General features: G+C 50.2%; 1 protein-coding gene across 1 annotated transcript; it reads right to left on the reverse strand.

Annotated features, from left to right (window-relative positions):
* Positions 1–618: 618 nt before the first annotated feature.
* SCD (stearoyl-CoA desaturase) lies at positions 619–15878 on the reverse strand. The gene is made up of 6 exons (XM_032882334.1): positions 15731–15878; positions 14954–15236; positions 10992–11122; positions 9345–9550; positions 7650–7882; positions 619–4700 (listed from the first exon to the last, which is right to left on the reverse strand). The coding sequence occupies exons 1-6, from the start codon at positions 15755–15757 to the stop codon at positions 4501–4503; spliced, it is 1080 nt and encodes a 359-aa protein (XP_032738225.1). The 5' UTR covers positions 15758–15878; the 3' UTR covers positions 619–4500.
* Positions 15879–16182: the final 304 nt, after the last annotated feature.

The raw sequence follows: 16182 nt of genomic DNA on the forward strand, positions 1-16182 counted from the left end.
CGGAGCTTCTTCAAACTGTAAAATGTCTACATTCTCTTCTCTACGTTCTAATGAGGATTCTCAGGTAAGTGGTAAAGGCTAAGGCTTTTCCACCTTAAGATCATGGAGAGCTCTTTATCCTGGGAGCTTACAAACCCTCCCTTGGATTGTTTTTCTTTTCTTCCTGCTATGGTTCATCAGCATTTTCAGGAAGCCACTGAATTCCCAGGAGGGACCACATTTCTTCATGTTCCTTTGGATGATTGACCTAGACTGCCCAGCCTGGGCCTCTCCTGCTATTCTCTTCCTCTCTCTGTCTCTTGTCTTGGGCCCATGTGATCATGTGACACACCAGACACCTGGCATTTCCCCAGGGCCGAAGCGCCAACTGGCATAAATGTGTTTGACTTCACGGTGGCAGCGGACTCCTGGTTTCCGGCTGCCAAGGCCGCATGTAACCTAAAGTTACCCTCAGGCAGAGCAGGGCGGGTTACCAGGGTATGAGTCAGCCAGTGTAGCATGGGACTTCTTTTTTACTCTTAAAGGTACATGGAACAGGGACAGTCAGTGTGGTAGACCATAGAGATAAGTTCCAGGAAACTTTGAATTGCAGCCAAAAATCACCCAGACACAATGCAATCAGATTCACTTCACTTTTATTATGAACAAACACAATTTCAGATCAGTACAACTAAGCTTCAGAGTTGATATTAATAGAAATTATTCCAAAATTATCCTTAGGTCACAAATAACTACTATCCCACATAAAAGGGGAAAAAATCCCACCCAGTCAAGGAAAAGGTATCCTGTGTATCGTTTCCATGGCAATAAGTTTATGCATTCTCAAATTTTGTCTGGCTAGTTATCCACCACTTATCCAATGGATTTATCCAATCTCTCAGAATCATATCAATTAATGATAGCATCAGGGACGTACGGTTCATGGTGGACACAAGTTCACGGTGGATACTGCTACTATAAAAATACTCAGGACTTAAAAGAATTCCTCTGCTGAAGGATCCCAAAATGCTTTATAAAAAGCATTAGTCACGCCTCAAAACTGCCCTGTGAGGTAGGTCAGTATTATTATCCCATTTTAACAGAAGGAAAACTGAGGCACATTATAGTTAAGTGACTTGCCCAGGGTCACACAGCAAGTCAGTGGCACAGTGGTAGGAGAGGTGCTGGCCTTAACCACCCTCGTCACGTGGACACCTTGCTTTCTTTGACCTTTCACTCTGACCCATTTGAGCTATACTTACAGAGAATACACTTGGGATACTAGCAAACCAAGGAGAAAAAGTTTCCATTTTAAATGCTACAACCATCTTTTAATCTAAAAAATATCACAAATCAAATACATTCAGATTACTTCCACCCTCCATCAAATGTGGGCACTTAATAAAAACAGCCCTAAGAAAAGTTTCCAAAATGAAGCCCAGAAGGGAATCCTGTGAACAGCTACACTGATAATTCTCCAGCCAGGCCCCCTCTTCTACCAGCCACTTCTGCAGGGTCTCAGGTGCAAAGGAACTCCATGGAGGGAGGAGGGAGTGAGAGCAGGCTCATATGCAACACTGATTAGAAAAGATGTAAGGCACCCAAATAAGTTGTCGGCACACCCACAAAGCAAGGACTGTTAGAAATTCAGACTTGAGTTTCTGGATCATTAATGTGTCAACTGAACTCAGCTTTAAAATCCTGAAGACAAGTTTTCCTTACTTAGCAGACACCCCTCTACCTCCACATTCTCCTATATGGAGGGGCCCTCAGCCTGAGGACCCTGTCCAGCCTTGTGTAGGGTCATGGTACAGACCAGATCCCTGGGACAGGAATAGAATAGAAAGATAGACTTGGTTTCGGTCCAAAATTATAAAGCAGGCATCTGATAACCTGTCAAATTGAAACTACCCAACAGGCATTTATTTCCAAGGGCTAAGTCCACAAGTCAGCAGATCTGAACTACAGTGATGTTCCATTAGTCTTTTCTACTGAGAGGAACAGCTCTAAAGGTGTGGATGCCTTTAGTCCAGGGAACCCTTGTAGCCTCTGTCTATTCCATACATACAGGAAGAAAGGCCCTCTTCCCTTCCACTACTGGGGCTCAACAGCACAGATGGCATTTGGTATTGTACATTTCCAATCTTTCAGAGAGTAAAGCCAGGCTTTTGCATTGATGACTGAGGTACAGGGACAGGGGTAGTCCAAGGTTCTCAAAACACTGATGCTTTCTTCAGACCTCTTCTACACTACCCTGGCTGTGGCCCTAGGCTGTGTGGTGGGGAATGCTGGTTAGCTTGCCAAACAGAGATGCTGTTCAGCAAAGTTCATGGCATTTCAGATCCCAAGTCTCGGGCTTTGCAATACACCCCGACTCCAGGGAACAGGGCCTCCTTTTGCATGAGGCACTTTGGAACTTTCCTTTGCTTCTTGTGCTTCCCAGTGAAGACTAGGCTCCCTCCTACTTCTACAAGCATTGCACTGTCCGCTGGGAGCACGGACTCGGGCTGGGCAGGCGTACTGAGTGAGACAGAGGAGGCTAAAAACAAACCCCTTTCTTGTTCCATGGCTGCCTCACTGGCACAATCCAAGCCTCTGGCCTGGTTGTGCCTCATGAGAGTGCCTGAGCCAGGGATGTTTCTAGTAAGGTTTGCCAGCCTCTTCTTGAGTCATCAGTGTGGCAGGGGAGCTCAGGGGTGTAGGTGGAGGGCCTCTGGAGGCCAAGTGAAAGTGGCGGCTAACTTTATAAAGAGAAACAGTGGTTCAGTGACCCTGAGCGTTCTGTCTGCAGGAGAGGGAGCTGCCTGGTGAGCAAGAACCATCACTACCTCCGAGTACACACAGAGGAGGCTTCCTGTCCAGAGAGAGAAAAAAACATCAGGGAGGAGATAGAACCGGGGAGGGAGGGATGCACAGATAGGGTAGAGCCAGGAATCAAAACCCACAGTAATTAAGAGATTCCTACCTCGCCCCCCCAGGCAGTCCTACACTTTACGATAAAAGTTAACTGAGAAGGACTGGGAGAAATGGTTCAGCACTGCAGGGAGAAGCCTTCTAGTTTGTACTCATTCCAAGGAGAAACTAGAATGAATGAATGAATGAATGTAACATTTAATTTGTTTGTATAACCAGCTTCTAAATCAGGACACCCAATGACTTACTCAGTAGTAACCTTCTGAATCCCCTGGCAATGTGTTCTCAGAGCCCTTCTTTTGTAAAGTCATCTCTTAGGAACTGCCAACAGACCTAGCCCTGAACCTCTCCATCTCCTGTCCAGCAGTGAGAGGAGAGTAGACAACCCACCTCATTTCTCCTCTTCTTTAAGCACCCCTCTTTCAGAGGGAAATACCCTAAGTGAATTACTTGAATGTTCCAAGCAGAGTGTGTATGTATATATATTTTGATGTTGGACCCAACTCCACTGCTTAAAAGCCTTCCTTTTTTGGAAGACAGCTATGCTCACCACTATGCCACAAACACGTTCCTTTTTTGGATGTCTGGAAACGCTTCAGGCACCTCATTACCATGATGGGAGATGACCGATGGCCCGAAGATGGCAGAGCAGAAAGATGAAAGAATTTTGATGATTCCGTGATCTGCTAGATTCTCTAATTCTGGAAACAACCAACCTCAAGATTTCTTGTCATATGGAGTAAGAAATCTTCCTGTTATTCAAGAAAAAAAAAAAAAATCCTTCCCCAGGAGAGACCACTTTTACTACAAACTAAATGCTGCTTCTTTATCTCCAACCTAAACTACACTGGGACATTGAGATTTGCTTTTGTGTTCTAGCATTGCTGGGCTCTATGGCCATTCCCTAGTCAGAGTCAGGAGAGAAAGGAGGCATGCCGTCTGGTGGGGCTCCAAGTCCTCACTAGGCAAGCAACCGTATGTGTCCAATCCCAGCAGGAGCTCCTTGCCTTGTTTCCCACCTCACCCCATCTTTACCTCTCAATCATACCATGCACGTGAACTCTCTCCCCTGCCGGTTTACCTGCTTTAGAAGCTTTGTGCCAAATAAAGTTATTTTCCATTCCAACTCGCAAAAGCCTGAGCTGAAGATAATTAACATGGGCCTTCCCAGAAGGTATGTTCTCATACCTTTAGCATGAGCCACCCACCCTAAAGCTCAGGACAGCTCAAGGAAGAGTTATGTGGGGCAAAGACCACTGATTCTGGACTACAGAAAGGTTGTCTAGGCTGTGGAAGCTGGACACCCACCCACGAATGACCAGCTGCTTGCCTGGGAGGCAATGAGCAAGGAGAAAAAGGAAGGTGGTTAAGAACCAAACAGAGAAAAGGACAACGGACTAGAAGAGAGAGAGGATAAGAGAAGAACTAAGAATCTCGGCTTAGCATGAAGGCAGAGTTGTTGGCTTTCAATTTTAAAGGAATACTGTATTGGAACGGGTTAACATCATCATCTTTAGCATCCTGGTAGCATTATTCAGTAGTTAATAAACAGAACATTAAACCTGTGCCTGGCTGGCTTTTGGAAAAGGAACCCGAGGGACCCCAAACTCAGCCACTCTTGTAGCTTCCGTCTCCAGTTCTTTTAATCCTGGCCAAGACAGCAGCCTTGGATACTCTCTTCCGGTCGTAAGCGAGACCGAGGGCAGCCATGCAATCAATAAAGAAGGTGGTGAGGTTGATGTGCCAGCGGTACTCGCTGGCAGAGTAGTCGTAGGGGAAGGAGTGGTGGTAGTTGTGGAAGCCCTCCCCTGGAACAAAAGCAAGGACAAGAGTTACGGAGCCGCACAGCACAATGTGGTTTTCTCGGTCTTCCCGGTCTCCGCAGGCAGGGTGTCCCGCAGCCAACCTCAAACCTGACCCCAAACCTAGCAGAAACTTGCTGTTGCAGAACAGACGAGCAAGTCCAGTCTCTTTGGCTCTGAACCAGACTGATAGCCTCAGAGACATCTTAAGAAATAACTGGGGAGACCTGACCACTAAGTCTTTCTAGGAGCCTGTGTCAGAGGAGGACCGAGGATTCCTCTCAGAGGATAAGCTGACTAGAGAGAAAGGGCTCGGGGCCAGGAAGGGATTTTAGGTGGGAAAGTTCCCTAAGTACTGGTCTGAGACCCCCAGAGGCTCTTGGGGTACACGAGCACGTGTCAGGGTGGGGAGAGCAGAGGGTCCCGAATGAAGGACTTTGGCTGCACTTCTTCCAACCACCTCTAAGTGGGGACAAGGAGGGACAGTACAGACAGAACTGGGCAGTTAACAGCCCAACGTCAGGAGAAAAGCAGCCCAGTGCAGGGTCCCATGTTTCCTCAGCTTCTACCAGTTTGGAATGAGCTGCTCCGGCTTCTGGTTCTTTGAGCTTTGACCCTGGGGTGTGCTGGGGCGGGGGAGGGGGGAGCGGGGCAGCAGCAGAGGGGAGAGTCTAATAAAACAGAATTTCTCTGAGGGAATAAGAATGAAAATGCTTAGATATTCCCTCTAACCTCTGAGGTTCTGAGAGGATCGGTTCACTTTGCTGGGTTGAGGGAAAACAAAGATATTCTGGTGTCCGGAGAATTTCAGGAAGAGGTAAAGCTTTGGAAACTCCACAGAAAGCAAGTGCTCCAACCCTTGGCAGGACTCTTCTCTTGCATGGTATTCAACAATTAACGATATGGGCCTTCCTAAAGCTGGGGGAAAGCTGGGTCAAGAACAGCTAATAAAAGAGCACAGTGAGCTCTTTGAAGATAAAAGAACCCCAGGAGAGTAGTAATGATATTAATAACAAGCAAGTGAAGGAAGTCCTACAGAGTAAATGACACCATACAGGGCAAGTCAAGGTATGTCCTCTCCGTGTGACACCTGATTATTCAGTGTGAACTGAGTAGGAGGCTGGGATAACCACGAGGCCAAAGGTACTGACAGGATTACTAATTTCCATAAGTGGCTTTGTACCAGGGCTCCGTGAAAGCTCGAAACAGGCCTCTACTTATCAGATTTAAAACGGAATCAGATACACACCCAGCAGAGAGACAAAAAAGAGGAAGGTCCACAGGTAGAAGGACAAGAGTTTGCAACTGGGGCAGCAAGATACCTCGGGAGAAAGGCTCCAGGGAGGAGGTCAGCTTTGACTTCGAGCAAATGAGCATGTGACTGTGGCAGGTAACTCAAGAAGAACAGATTAGACTGGCAGATAGAAACTAGCTACAGCAGAACAAAGGTGGAGGTGATAAGGGAGGAGAGACAGGGAGCAGAGATGAAGGGCACCTGAGACGAAGTAAGACACCAGCCGCCATTCTGAACCGATGCTCATAAAGAGGCTGGAGTTGGGGAAGCTCAGTGTGGACCCTGGGGTGACGCAGGACAAATCTCATTCTAGAAACTTCTATTTCTATGAAAATCTCAGACTTACATAACCAAAGTGATTGATTTCAAACATGGGCCAAAGGAAGAACAGGCACAAGGGTAGAAAGTGAGATGCATGAGAGGGCGAAAGAAACAGGAAAGAATGCCTCAGTCCACACAGGAGAGAGAGCCGGGGTTGAGAATCTAAAGGAAGATTTTCTAAAGAAAGAAAGCAAAGGCGAGGCTGTAGTGTGCAGAAACGTGTACACCAGTGAGGCTGCCTAGATATACTGTATGACCAATGATGGCACCTGATTGCTGGTGAGGAAGAGGCCACAGGGGTCTGCTTAAGGAAAATAAATTCTAGGCCTTGGTCAAGGTCTATATTTAGTTGCCAGCAGTGACAGAGAAAGAACAGAGACAGATGGCAGAATCCCGTTGTCTTGGGCTCTGGCTAGTGGGACTGGAACAACAGAAAGAAATTCATGAATAGTCAGCATTAGATCCGCCAGCAGGCACCTGTGAGCAAACCAACCGCTTTAGTGGTGGTTCCCAAAGCCACGTTGTGGGTAAGGGCTGCTCCCCGCACAGAAGAGAAGCAGGAGAAAAAGAGAGGACAAGAGATAAGACTGATAGACGGTCATTAACGGCCATACACAAGTGCTTTGATGTCCTTTGTATTGCACGGCATATACTTCAAATACGACCTACTCGAATACAGCAAGAGAAAACAGAAGCTGATTAAATGTAATGACAAGGAGTTATTCTACATTTTATAGAGCATATTTCTTTTTTTTTAAGAGTTAAGATTTACTTAATTTTTTTGAGAGACAGAGTGCAGTGGGGAAGGGCAGAGGCAGAGGGAGAGAGAATCCCAAGCAGACTCCTCCATGAGCTCAGAGCCCAACATGGGGCTCAATCTCACAACCCCAAGATCACAACCCGAGGCGAAACCAAGAGTGGAGTCGGATGCCGAACTGACTGCAGCACCCAGGGGCTCCTATACCATGTATTAATATAAAACCCAAGGCTCACGGCCTATCCAGAAGATCCTGTTGTCCATTTATGCATTCCCTGCCCCAAGCAAGACTTGGGAGTCCGGCCCCAAAGGTGACTGGGAAAAGGAACACCCAAAGGGGCTGATCAAACATAGCATTTGTGAAGGTTCTAGAACCTGAAATCAAAGGCACTGTTGCTTTTTACCCTTTCCTTTTTACATGAGACCTGCTGCCCAACTCCAAAGAGTCTTCTCATATACTGTCCTTTAGTGGAAAACCAGCCAGAAAGTCCTAAAACAGGTTCATCTGGTTTTTCTGGCTCCTTGTCTAATACCCAAACCAGTGGACCACTAGCAAGGGTATGGCTGTAGACCGTGGACTTACCTACAGCTCCCAGGGACACCAGGATGTTCTCTCGGGGGCTAATGTTCTTGTCATAAGGGCGGTATCCATACAGGTGGGCAGCGCTGTTCACCAGCCACGTGGCGTTGAGCACAACGGCGTAACGCAACAGAGTGGCGACAAACAAGCTGTGTTGAAAGGTCTCACCCCAGCAATAGCAGGGCACAAAGGTGGGCAGGATAAAGCACATCAGCAGAATGCCGGATTTGTAGTACCTACAGCGAGAGACCAGACGCCGGGTCAGAGGGCAGAGGACAGCTCCTGGTCCCGCCTGATCTTCCTCTGTAGCTACTGGGACCCTCTCTTCCCCCTCTACTTGAGTACCATGTAGCCAGAGGCACAGCAAGAGGGGATGGGGTGGGGCAATCTTTTGAGAACATCCCAGTTTTTAGAAAATGAGGTCATGAGGGGTTACATGATTTTTCTAGGATCACACCGGTAGGAACCGGGGGAACAAGGATCACAAGGTTTGCCTCCAGCCTCTGAATCCATTGTTCTTTCTGATGTAGCAGCACACCATCTTGGTGAAACAGGTGAGGTCCAGGTTACCAGCTCATAAACTTGAGTTCTCCTTCCCAGGCTGTTTTTCCATTCTGCCTTTAGGCTCCTTTCTCTTTCCTGTCTATGTTTTTTGCAGAGTCTAGGGTTTGTGTCTTGCCTCCAGGTCCCGCTAGCCACCTCAAAATCGTTCCTCTTCCTCCTCAGGGAGTCACTGTCCTTCAGGCACGCAAGCCCTCTGGAGGCCCCACGCCATTCTTCACTGTCTCAAATGTGGACCACGCCACTGACATTCCCAGGGAACCGATTTCCTGCTTCTCTTCAGCACTCAAGTCTTACACGCTTGTGTCATTAGTATTCCCTGCATCAGACTTTTGTTCCTGCCACTGCTTCTGCAATACAGATCCCCATTAGCTCTGAACTCCTGGCCCTGCTTCTCACTTCTCTGACTTGGTGTTTTTCTTTTTTTTCAACCCTCCTGAGAGTGACCTTTCTAAAGCACACCTCCAGTTATCACCACATTCCTGCTCAAAAAACTTGTAATGGGTTCTCACTGCCTATCGAATTAAATCCTAAATCTGCTTTTAAGGCTCTACAAGAATAGCATCAGCTTCTTTCTGGTCTTTCTTCGACCACACCCTACGCTTCAAGCAGAAGGCCTTTTGTTGCTGGAACACGCTTTCATGTTCTTTCTTTTTGTACTCTCCCTCCCAGCACACACCTGTGAAATTCTCTATCAGTGGATTCCAAAGCTCTCTTCTTTATAAACCTTTCCCAAGTGACCCCCACCCACTACACTATCTTCCTTTCCTTTGCATCTCTCATTGGTAAAGAAAATATCTCACCACAAATCATAGTTATGTAGACCCTCGGTTTTCTCTCTGCTTCCCAACAGGCTACAAGCTCCTTGAAGGTAAGGATTGTGACACATTCGTCTCTGTATCGTGACCGTCCTCGGTCACTAAGTATTTGCTGAATCTAACTGGTTTACGTAAGAGAACTCTGAGAGGAAGTACAACAGTCCACGGCCCTGAGCCTGTGGGCTATTAACTATTAGGGTTTTAAATTTAATCTGGAACATGCAAACCCAGTGTATTTCTCAGGTTAAGTTTATAAGCTCTCAGAGAAAAGGGGGTTCCCCAAACACCAGATGCCCAGCTCTGTTACTGCTTCACTTACCTTCTCTGGAACATCACCAGCTTCTCAGCCTTGAGGTCAGACAAGTCTAGCAAACCACCCTTCTCCTTGACAGCTGGGTGTTTGCGCACAAGCAGCCAACCCACGTGAGAGAAGAAAAAACCACGCCGGGAATTGTGAGGATCGGCATGCGTTTCTGAAAACTTGTGGTGGGCACGGTGATCTCGGGCCCATTCATACACGTCGTTCTGGAGGGACAGATAAGAGGAATGTAGGCCTGGCCAGAGATTCCCAAGGGAAAGGCAACTCTAAGAGCCCCTGGCTCTCAGCCCACCCTCACAGAATACCCAGGAGTCGGGGTACCCGAGGAGTCCTGCAGCGGGCCCCCTTTGCTCCTCCAACTTGCCACTGAAGCTTAAGTGGAAAAGCAATTTGAAGTCCCGGGACACCTGAGTAGGACTAGCTTCTTGAGGGTTAGTTACAGAGTGGGCAGAATGGAGGAGGAGATAGTACAGAGCTTGGTTTCATTAGAAAAGCATATGGCAATTCTTTAAGCAAGAAGAAAGCGTTGGAGAAGGTCCTCATGGGGTGCCAAACCCTGGGGCATGGAGAACCCGAGGCAGGCAGCCTGCCTCCCAGGTCCTGGTCAGTGGGTGAAGCTTCCGGGAGCTCCAGTCTCATGCCACACAGATCATGACACAGAAATCACAGTCCGGACCGCATTTCCAAATGACCTCTGCGCTCCTCCGGGATTCTTTCAATGCCTTAAAGGATGTGCTAAATCTCCTCCTTTGCCCCACAAAGACAACATCAGGGCCCTCAAGGCATGAAGTGCTGTGACCCAGAGGATTAACTGACTGTGGCGAGTACCTGGGACACTGCCATGAAGAAAGGGATCAGTTCAGTTTCTTTCCTTTTTCCTCTCGCTCCCAGCTAAGCCCCATACCCCTGGCCATCTTTTGTCCCTTTCTCCCCCTTACCAACCAGGAGTTCCCTTCTCCCACTCCCCTGCATTCTGTCTCTGCTACTCACCTTCCACCTCAACAAACCTCAATTCTTGACTCAGCCAGGCTGGCGGCTTGATACAGGACCGTGATGTCGGTCCGCCTAACTTCTCAGTGACCCCGTTTCCTCATCTGTAAAATGCGGGTCACAGTACCTCCCTTCTAAGACTGTTGTGAGGATTTAATGAGCTAATTTATGCCAAGGGCTTAGAATAGTCAGGCACATAGGGCTACAGAAGTATTTGCTCTTATACCTGAGGACATGGAGTTCAAGAGTCTATGAAACATCAACCTCCACCCTGTTGTGGAGGAATCCTAAGCTTTTCACCTCGAATCGTGAATTTATTGTCCAGCGCCTGCCCAGGAAACCAGGGTCAGTTCCTGGCTTAGGCACAGTGAGCCCTTATGATAAAGGACTACAGTGGCCCAGACTGCGTGATAACAGAGGGACCTGAGGATCAAAACACCACCCTGTGACACTGAGACTATTACCTGTGTATCTCCTATTCCCCTCTTCCGATGTGGACTTAGGGACTGGGGCTGCGCTTGAGGTGACTGTAAAGGGAGAGGACAGCCAAGTGCTGTCCGCGTGTGGCTCCTCTCTAGGTGCGGAGCTTCTCCATTCTGCCCCCGGACCATCAGAAGAGCAGAGAGAAAAGAGCTGAGCAAAAAGGCAGCTTCTCACCTGGAAGGCCATCGTGTTGGCAATGATCAGGAAGAGCCTCAGGGGCAGCCGAGCTTTGTAAGTCCGGTGACTCCACAGGCGATGAGCTCCTGCCGTTATGCCCAGAGCACTGAGCAAATAGTAGAGGAATCCTACCAGGGAAAGTCAATGTGGACAGTCACTCATCTAGGAAGGCATTCACATGATGGCTCCCGTCCAAGTCTGTGTGTTCTTTAGGCTTTGAGTGAGGATTTGTTTCACCTTGAACTTCGGGGATGCCTTGGTCTCCTCTGTCCCTTCACTTTTACCCCTTGAAAAATACCATCACTGCCCATCCTCTGGTATTAGCTGAGTCCCAGGCGCTTGAGAAAAGCCAGGCAGAGAAGCAGGCTCTTACCACCACCCAGCTAGCTACTTGTCATTCTCCGTGGTGAGGGACACTGTCCCTGGTCCTATCTCCTTTGACCTTCAGCTAACCTTTTCCAAAGTTTTAAGGACCACAGATGACTCCTGCAAAGTTCACGACCCATAAGCACAGGTGGTATTAAGCTACTTGAAAGCTAGGATGGTCTGAACGCTGGCCAATTCAGGGGACCCTGAGCTCTCAGGGACACTCGCAGGGCTCTGAATGATGGCTATGTAGCAACTAGCGTGAAAGCATTTCAATATTCTAGCAGGCGGTGCAGTCCTATCAGGGGAAAAAATCTGCCCTGTCTTAAGCTTTGCTAAGGACTTCTCTGAGTCACTGAATACCTTGAATGGGGTTTAACATCCTCACGTTGCGGTGGAAGGAAGGAATACAGGCTGAGAAGTGAAGTGTTTATCTAGGGTCACATGGCTGGTGAGAAATGGAGCCATGGTTGGAGACCAGGTTTTCTGTCCACAAGCACTCTTTGTTCCTGCTGTCCTGTCCACCCACCAAGATACCCACATGGTTCCTGCGTCTCTCCTTTGCCATGTGCCTTGGTCAGCCCATACTCCCACTGGCAAGGCTAATTCTAGATGGCGGCAGAAAATCCTCCAAGTGTTCGCTGAAACACCCCAGCGCTGTCCCGCCACACCTTTCCTGGAGGCCTGCAGGATCTAATCTCCAGATGATATAGTGATACAGTGTGTAACTGGGAATTGGGTTCCTGGGTATACCCGTCCTCCTCTGTTGGCTCTAGCAGGCAGGGGCTGAGGCCTTGATAGAGCAGTGACTGTTGACAATGTTTCATTCCTGGGGAAGCAGCTAGAAACAATGGATCTTCAGTGGCCATAGAACTCAGTCGCAGTCAGAGACACTGAACAGTGTCACAAATTGTCCCGTGTTCTTCTCCCGCCATAGATAACCAGTTTCCTAAACAACCCACGCCTCCCTCCTCCCCTAACCCTATCTCCCTCCATGCTCTCCTATCCCTCCTCCAGGATCTGGAGGACAACCATGGAGCCAGAGTCTGTCCCAGCACAAGTTCTACCCACTGTCCCATACTCTGGGCTGACATAAGGGCCTCCGGCAACTTGCTGGCCTCTAGCCAGGTGCTGACTTCTCTCCAGATACACTATCTGCCTGCACCTGGAAAAGTGAGAGTTGAGCCACAGCCCACCAAACATCAAGGAGGAAGAAAAATGGCTTCAGGCCTGAAAGCAGAAGCACTCAGAAGCTCTGAGGTCCTCCGAGGTCTTCCACTGAGGAACCCTGGCAAGTCGACTTAGAAAGTGCCTAAGATCGTAGTAGCATTACCAGGTCCTTGGGAAAAGAGCCCATACACTCCAGTGCCTTTTCCTACCAACCTTGAAAGCCTGTCTAACAGAAGACCGTAAGCCAGTGGGAGAGTCGTGTCTCTACTAACGTCCAGACTGCCGGCCTGAGTCAGGTCTCCTCATTTTGGTTCCAAGAAAGAGACCTGAGAAGTTTCACCCCTCGGCCCTCAGTGTTCCCAGAGATCTCTCTTCAGTTCTCCCCCTAAGGGCTCTTCAGAGAGGCGCTCAAAATTGCTCAGAGTCATGAGAAATACTGGAATCACAACCAATCGCTAATTTAACACTGCCCTTAGGGATAAAACAAGAAAAGGTGAAGCCAAGCTCCTCAGCTCTGAAGGTGGGGCCTCTGACCCTCCCCTTGCTCCTCCTGTTCTGACTTCCCTTCCACCAGCTGGACATCTGCCTAAGTCATCCAGCATAGGGCCCAGGAACAGGAAAAGAGAGTCACCATCCAGTCCCCGTGGGCCATGTTTCTCTGTCCAAAGGCACGGTACACATCCAGGGCAGGACACCAAAAAGCTAGTGGGTGCAGCCTGGGCTTGGGGATCGTCCTCTGCCTGCCCCTCCCCCCACGGCAGCAGCCAAGGGTGAGGAGCAATGAGCGGCTGTCTGGCCACACTCTGGGCTTCACCAGGCCTACAGGGTGTCCTGAGGCTGCAAGGGGCTTTCCAGGTGACAAAAACTACTTGTGAAGACTCCTCTACTGGGGAGAAAGGGTGGAGAGGGGAAGCCACAGTCTCCCTGGGAGACCCTCACTCCTGCTCTTGACCTCTCCCGCTGCAGCTGAAGTTCTTCCCCTGGCTTCTCCGAGGGGCAGAGAACACGCATCCCCTGCTCCTTCCAGATAGAAGAGCCCTTCCTGGCCTGCAGATGAACTGATTCTCTGAGCCTGGCTGGCCCCAGCAATGACCCACATTGATCATCTAAGGAGAACTACCTTCCCAATCCTAAAAAAGCACTGTTGTCCCAGTTGTACCTGGAAAATTAGAAATCCCAAAGAAAACAGATCTACCCAGCTGTACTTCTCTGTCTCTGGCACTCAGAGGATTTCCCAAGACAACTACCTTTAGGAAAAAGAGGTCCTGGGGGAAGCAGCTACAACTGGGCCATTCCACACACCGTCCTCCAAGAGTGCAGCTGTCAGCAAGCACCCCATACCCAAGACTGTGCTGGAACTCCTCAAGCGGTCTTCTGGAGGGCAATCCTGACTCACCATCCTCAGAGAGGGCCAACGCGGAGCCCCTGGGACACTGGGGCTCTCTGCTCCCACTTCCCCCTTCCCAAGTCCGGCTCTGGGTAGCAGAGGGGAAAATGCCTGCAAAGCACATGTGTGTGTCCAGGGGGCAGGGCTCTGCATCAGCTCATAGCCAGGCATCCCGGAAAGAGCTGAGCTAAGGGCAGGTTAGGGACAAACTGGGAACTGTCTCCCTCACTGCCGAAGCCTCGAGGCTGGGGCTGCTCAGGGCTCTGTTCTCTGGCCTGGCTGCCCCAGGCAAGGGGCGGCGGGGGGTGGGGGGGTGGCGGTAGGGGGCACTTCATGACATTAAGAGACACGGGCTAGAGCAGGCTAGGCTAGATGGGAACTGGAAATGTTTCCTCAACCTCATTTCATTCCCAGAACATGTTCATTCGGTGGCATGTATAGCTCCCCGGAGACTTACATGGAGTCAGAGCAGCACATCTGTGTAACCGGGCTTATTCAGGAGACTTCTTTGGCCGTCTGTTTAACAAAGCAGCCTGGCTGGGCCAAGGGCCAAGGCAAAAGAATTTTTTGGGTAACCTCTTCTCTTCCTCCCCCTTCTGCTAACTCTTGTCCTGAGCAGTTTCTCCTGCTGTGCTCTGAGTGTGCTCCGCACATCCCCTGTAGAGCTGCTGCTCTAGTCCCATGTTCCCATGTCTCCCAGGTCGTGGCCTTGGCAGGGCTGGGCCAGGCAGCCAAGCAAATGACCTGGAAACAGGGAAAGCTGACTCTGGCACAGGTCTACTCACTTCAAGGCCTGCAGCACATGATCTCAGGGCTCCCTGCCCAGCACCCACACTGAAGGACCCCCAGAATTGTCACTCCTGCATCCCGATTCCCCAGGCCCCATTCGTGGCCCACCACTGTCGGTTCACCAAGAGACAGGGCGGGGAAAACCTGGGCCTGGAAGGGCTGTCGCCTCTGTATGCAAGATCCTACCTTCTTAAAGGAGTAGGGAGAAGCGGGGGTACTGGGTCGGAAGCACAAGAAAATCTCTTACCCCAGATCCAGGTGTAGGTCTTGCAGGTGGGAACCAGCGTGATCCCGTACAGGGCTCCCACGTGCAGCAGAAACATAAGGATGATGTTTCTCCAAACATACTCAACCTTGGGCTTTGGGCCCTCTGGATCTTTGTAGCTTGGGTCATAGATGTCGTCTTTCATTTCAGGGCGGATGTCTCCTTCCAAGTACAGAGAAGGCTTCTCCAACTTACCGCCTCCATTCTGCAGGATCCTGGAGGGAGGTGCTGTGATGGTGGTGGTGGTAGTGTAGGAGCTAGAGATCTGGAAGGAGAGGAACCAGAGTCAGGAGAGGAGGGGACACGTGCAGTAGCCCCCGCCACTTCACTCCCTCAGCAAGCTGGGGGGAAGGGTGGAGTACAGACACAGACCCTGCCCCCAAAGCCCGCGTTAACCACCGAGAGCCCGGTTTACCCCCTGGTGGGAGGGAGGGAAGTCCCCAGGAACTGTGCCCACAGGTTGGGGAGGGTGGTGGAACCTCAAGGTGAAGGTACAGGGGGAAGGAGAGGTAATAAAACACTCACATCCCTAAAAAAACACAAAGGAAAACCCGCATGCACACAGACATGAAAGTACGACCGGGTTTTTCTTTAAAGCTTAAGAAACAAAAGTTGGGGAACAAAGTCCTCAAATTACATTCCCCGTTCCCGACAAACTGAAAGCAGTACAACTCGCAAAAGATGGCTAAGAGTCCGCGGGGATCTCAACGCGCTCGTCCACCCTGCGCCCGCGGTCTGGGGCAATCGCCGGGAGCTCACCTCCTCTTGCAGCAAGTGGGCCGGCATCTGGGCTCTCTGATGCTGGGAGCACTTGCCCGCGGCTGAGACGGCAGAGCGCGGCTCCGGACAGCCTGCACACCGGGCGGAATTCGGTTACCGATCCGGCCAGTGCGCGGTGACCCGCTTTGCTGCTCTCGGAACCTCTTCTGCGCTGTGGGCGCGGGATCCGTGTCGGGCTCCGAGCCGCTGTGCGTGGATCTTCCCGGGCCGGGGATTTAAAGGCTAGAGCTGGCAGTGGGTGACCGACACCCGTATTTCCTAAGACCCCTTTTATTCGCTGCCAACAAGGGGCAAAGTGCGCAGAGTTGGCTCGCCGTGGGAGAGCCGCCTGGGCGGGAGAGGGGAGGAGACAGAGCTGAGGCGCGCTGCGGGCTGGGGACGCGCAAACAGGATGCCGCAGACACACCGCGGCTCCGCAGCCGCAGCCCCAG

This window comes from Lontra canadensis, unplaced genomic scaffold (genome assembly GCF_010015895.1).
Source record: "Lontra canadensis isolate GAN:19392208 unplaced genomic scaffold, GSC_riverotter_1.0 scaffold3, whole genome shotgun sequence".
Lineage (NCBI taxonomy): Eukaryota > Metazoa > Chordata > Mammalia > Carnivora > Mustelidae > Lontra > Lontra canadensis.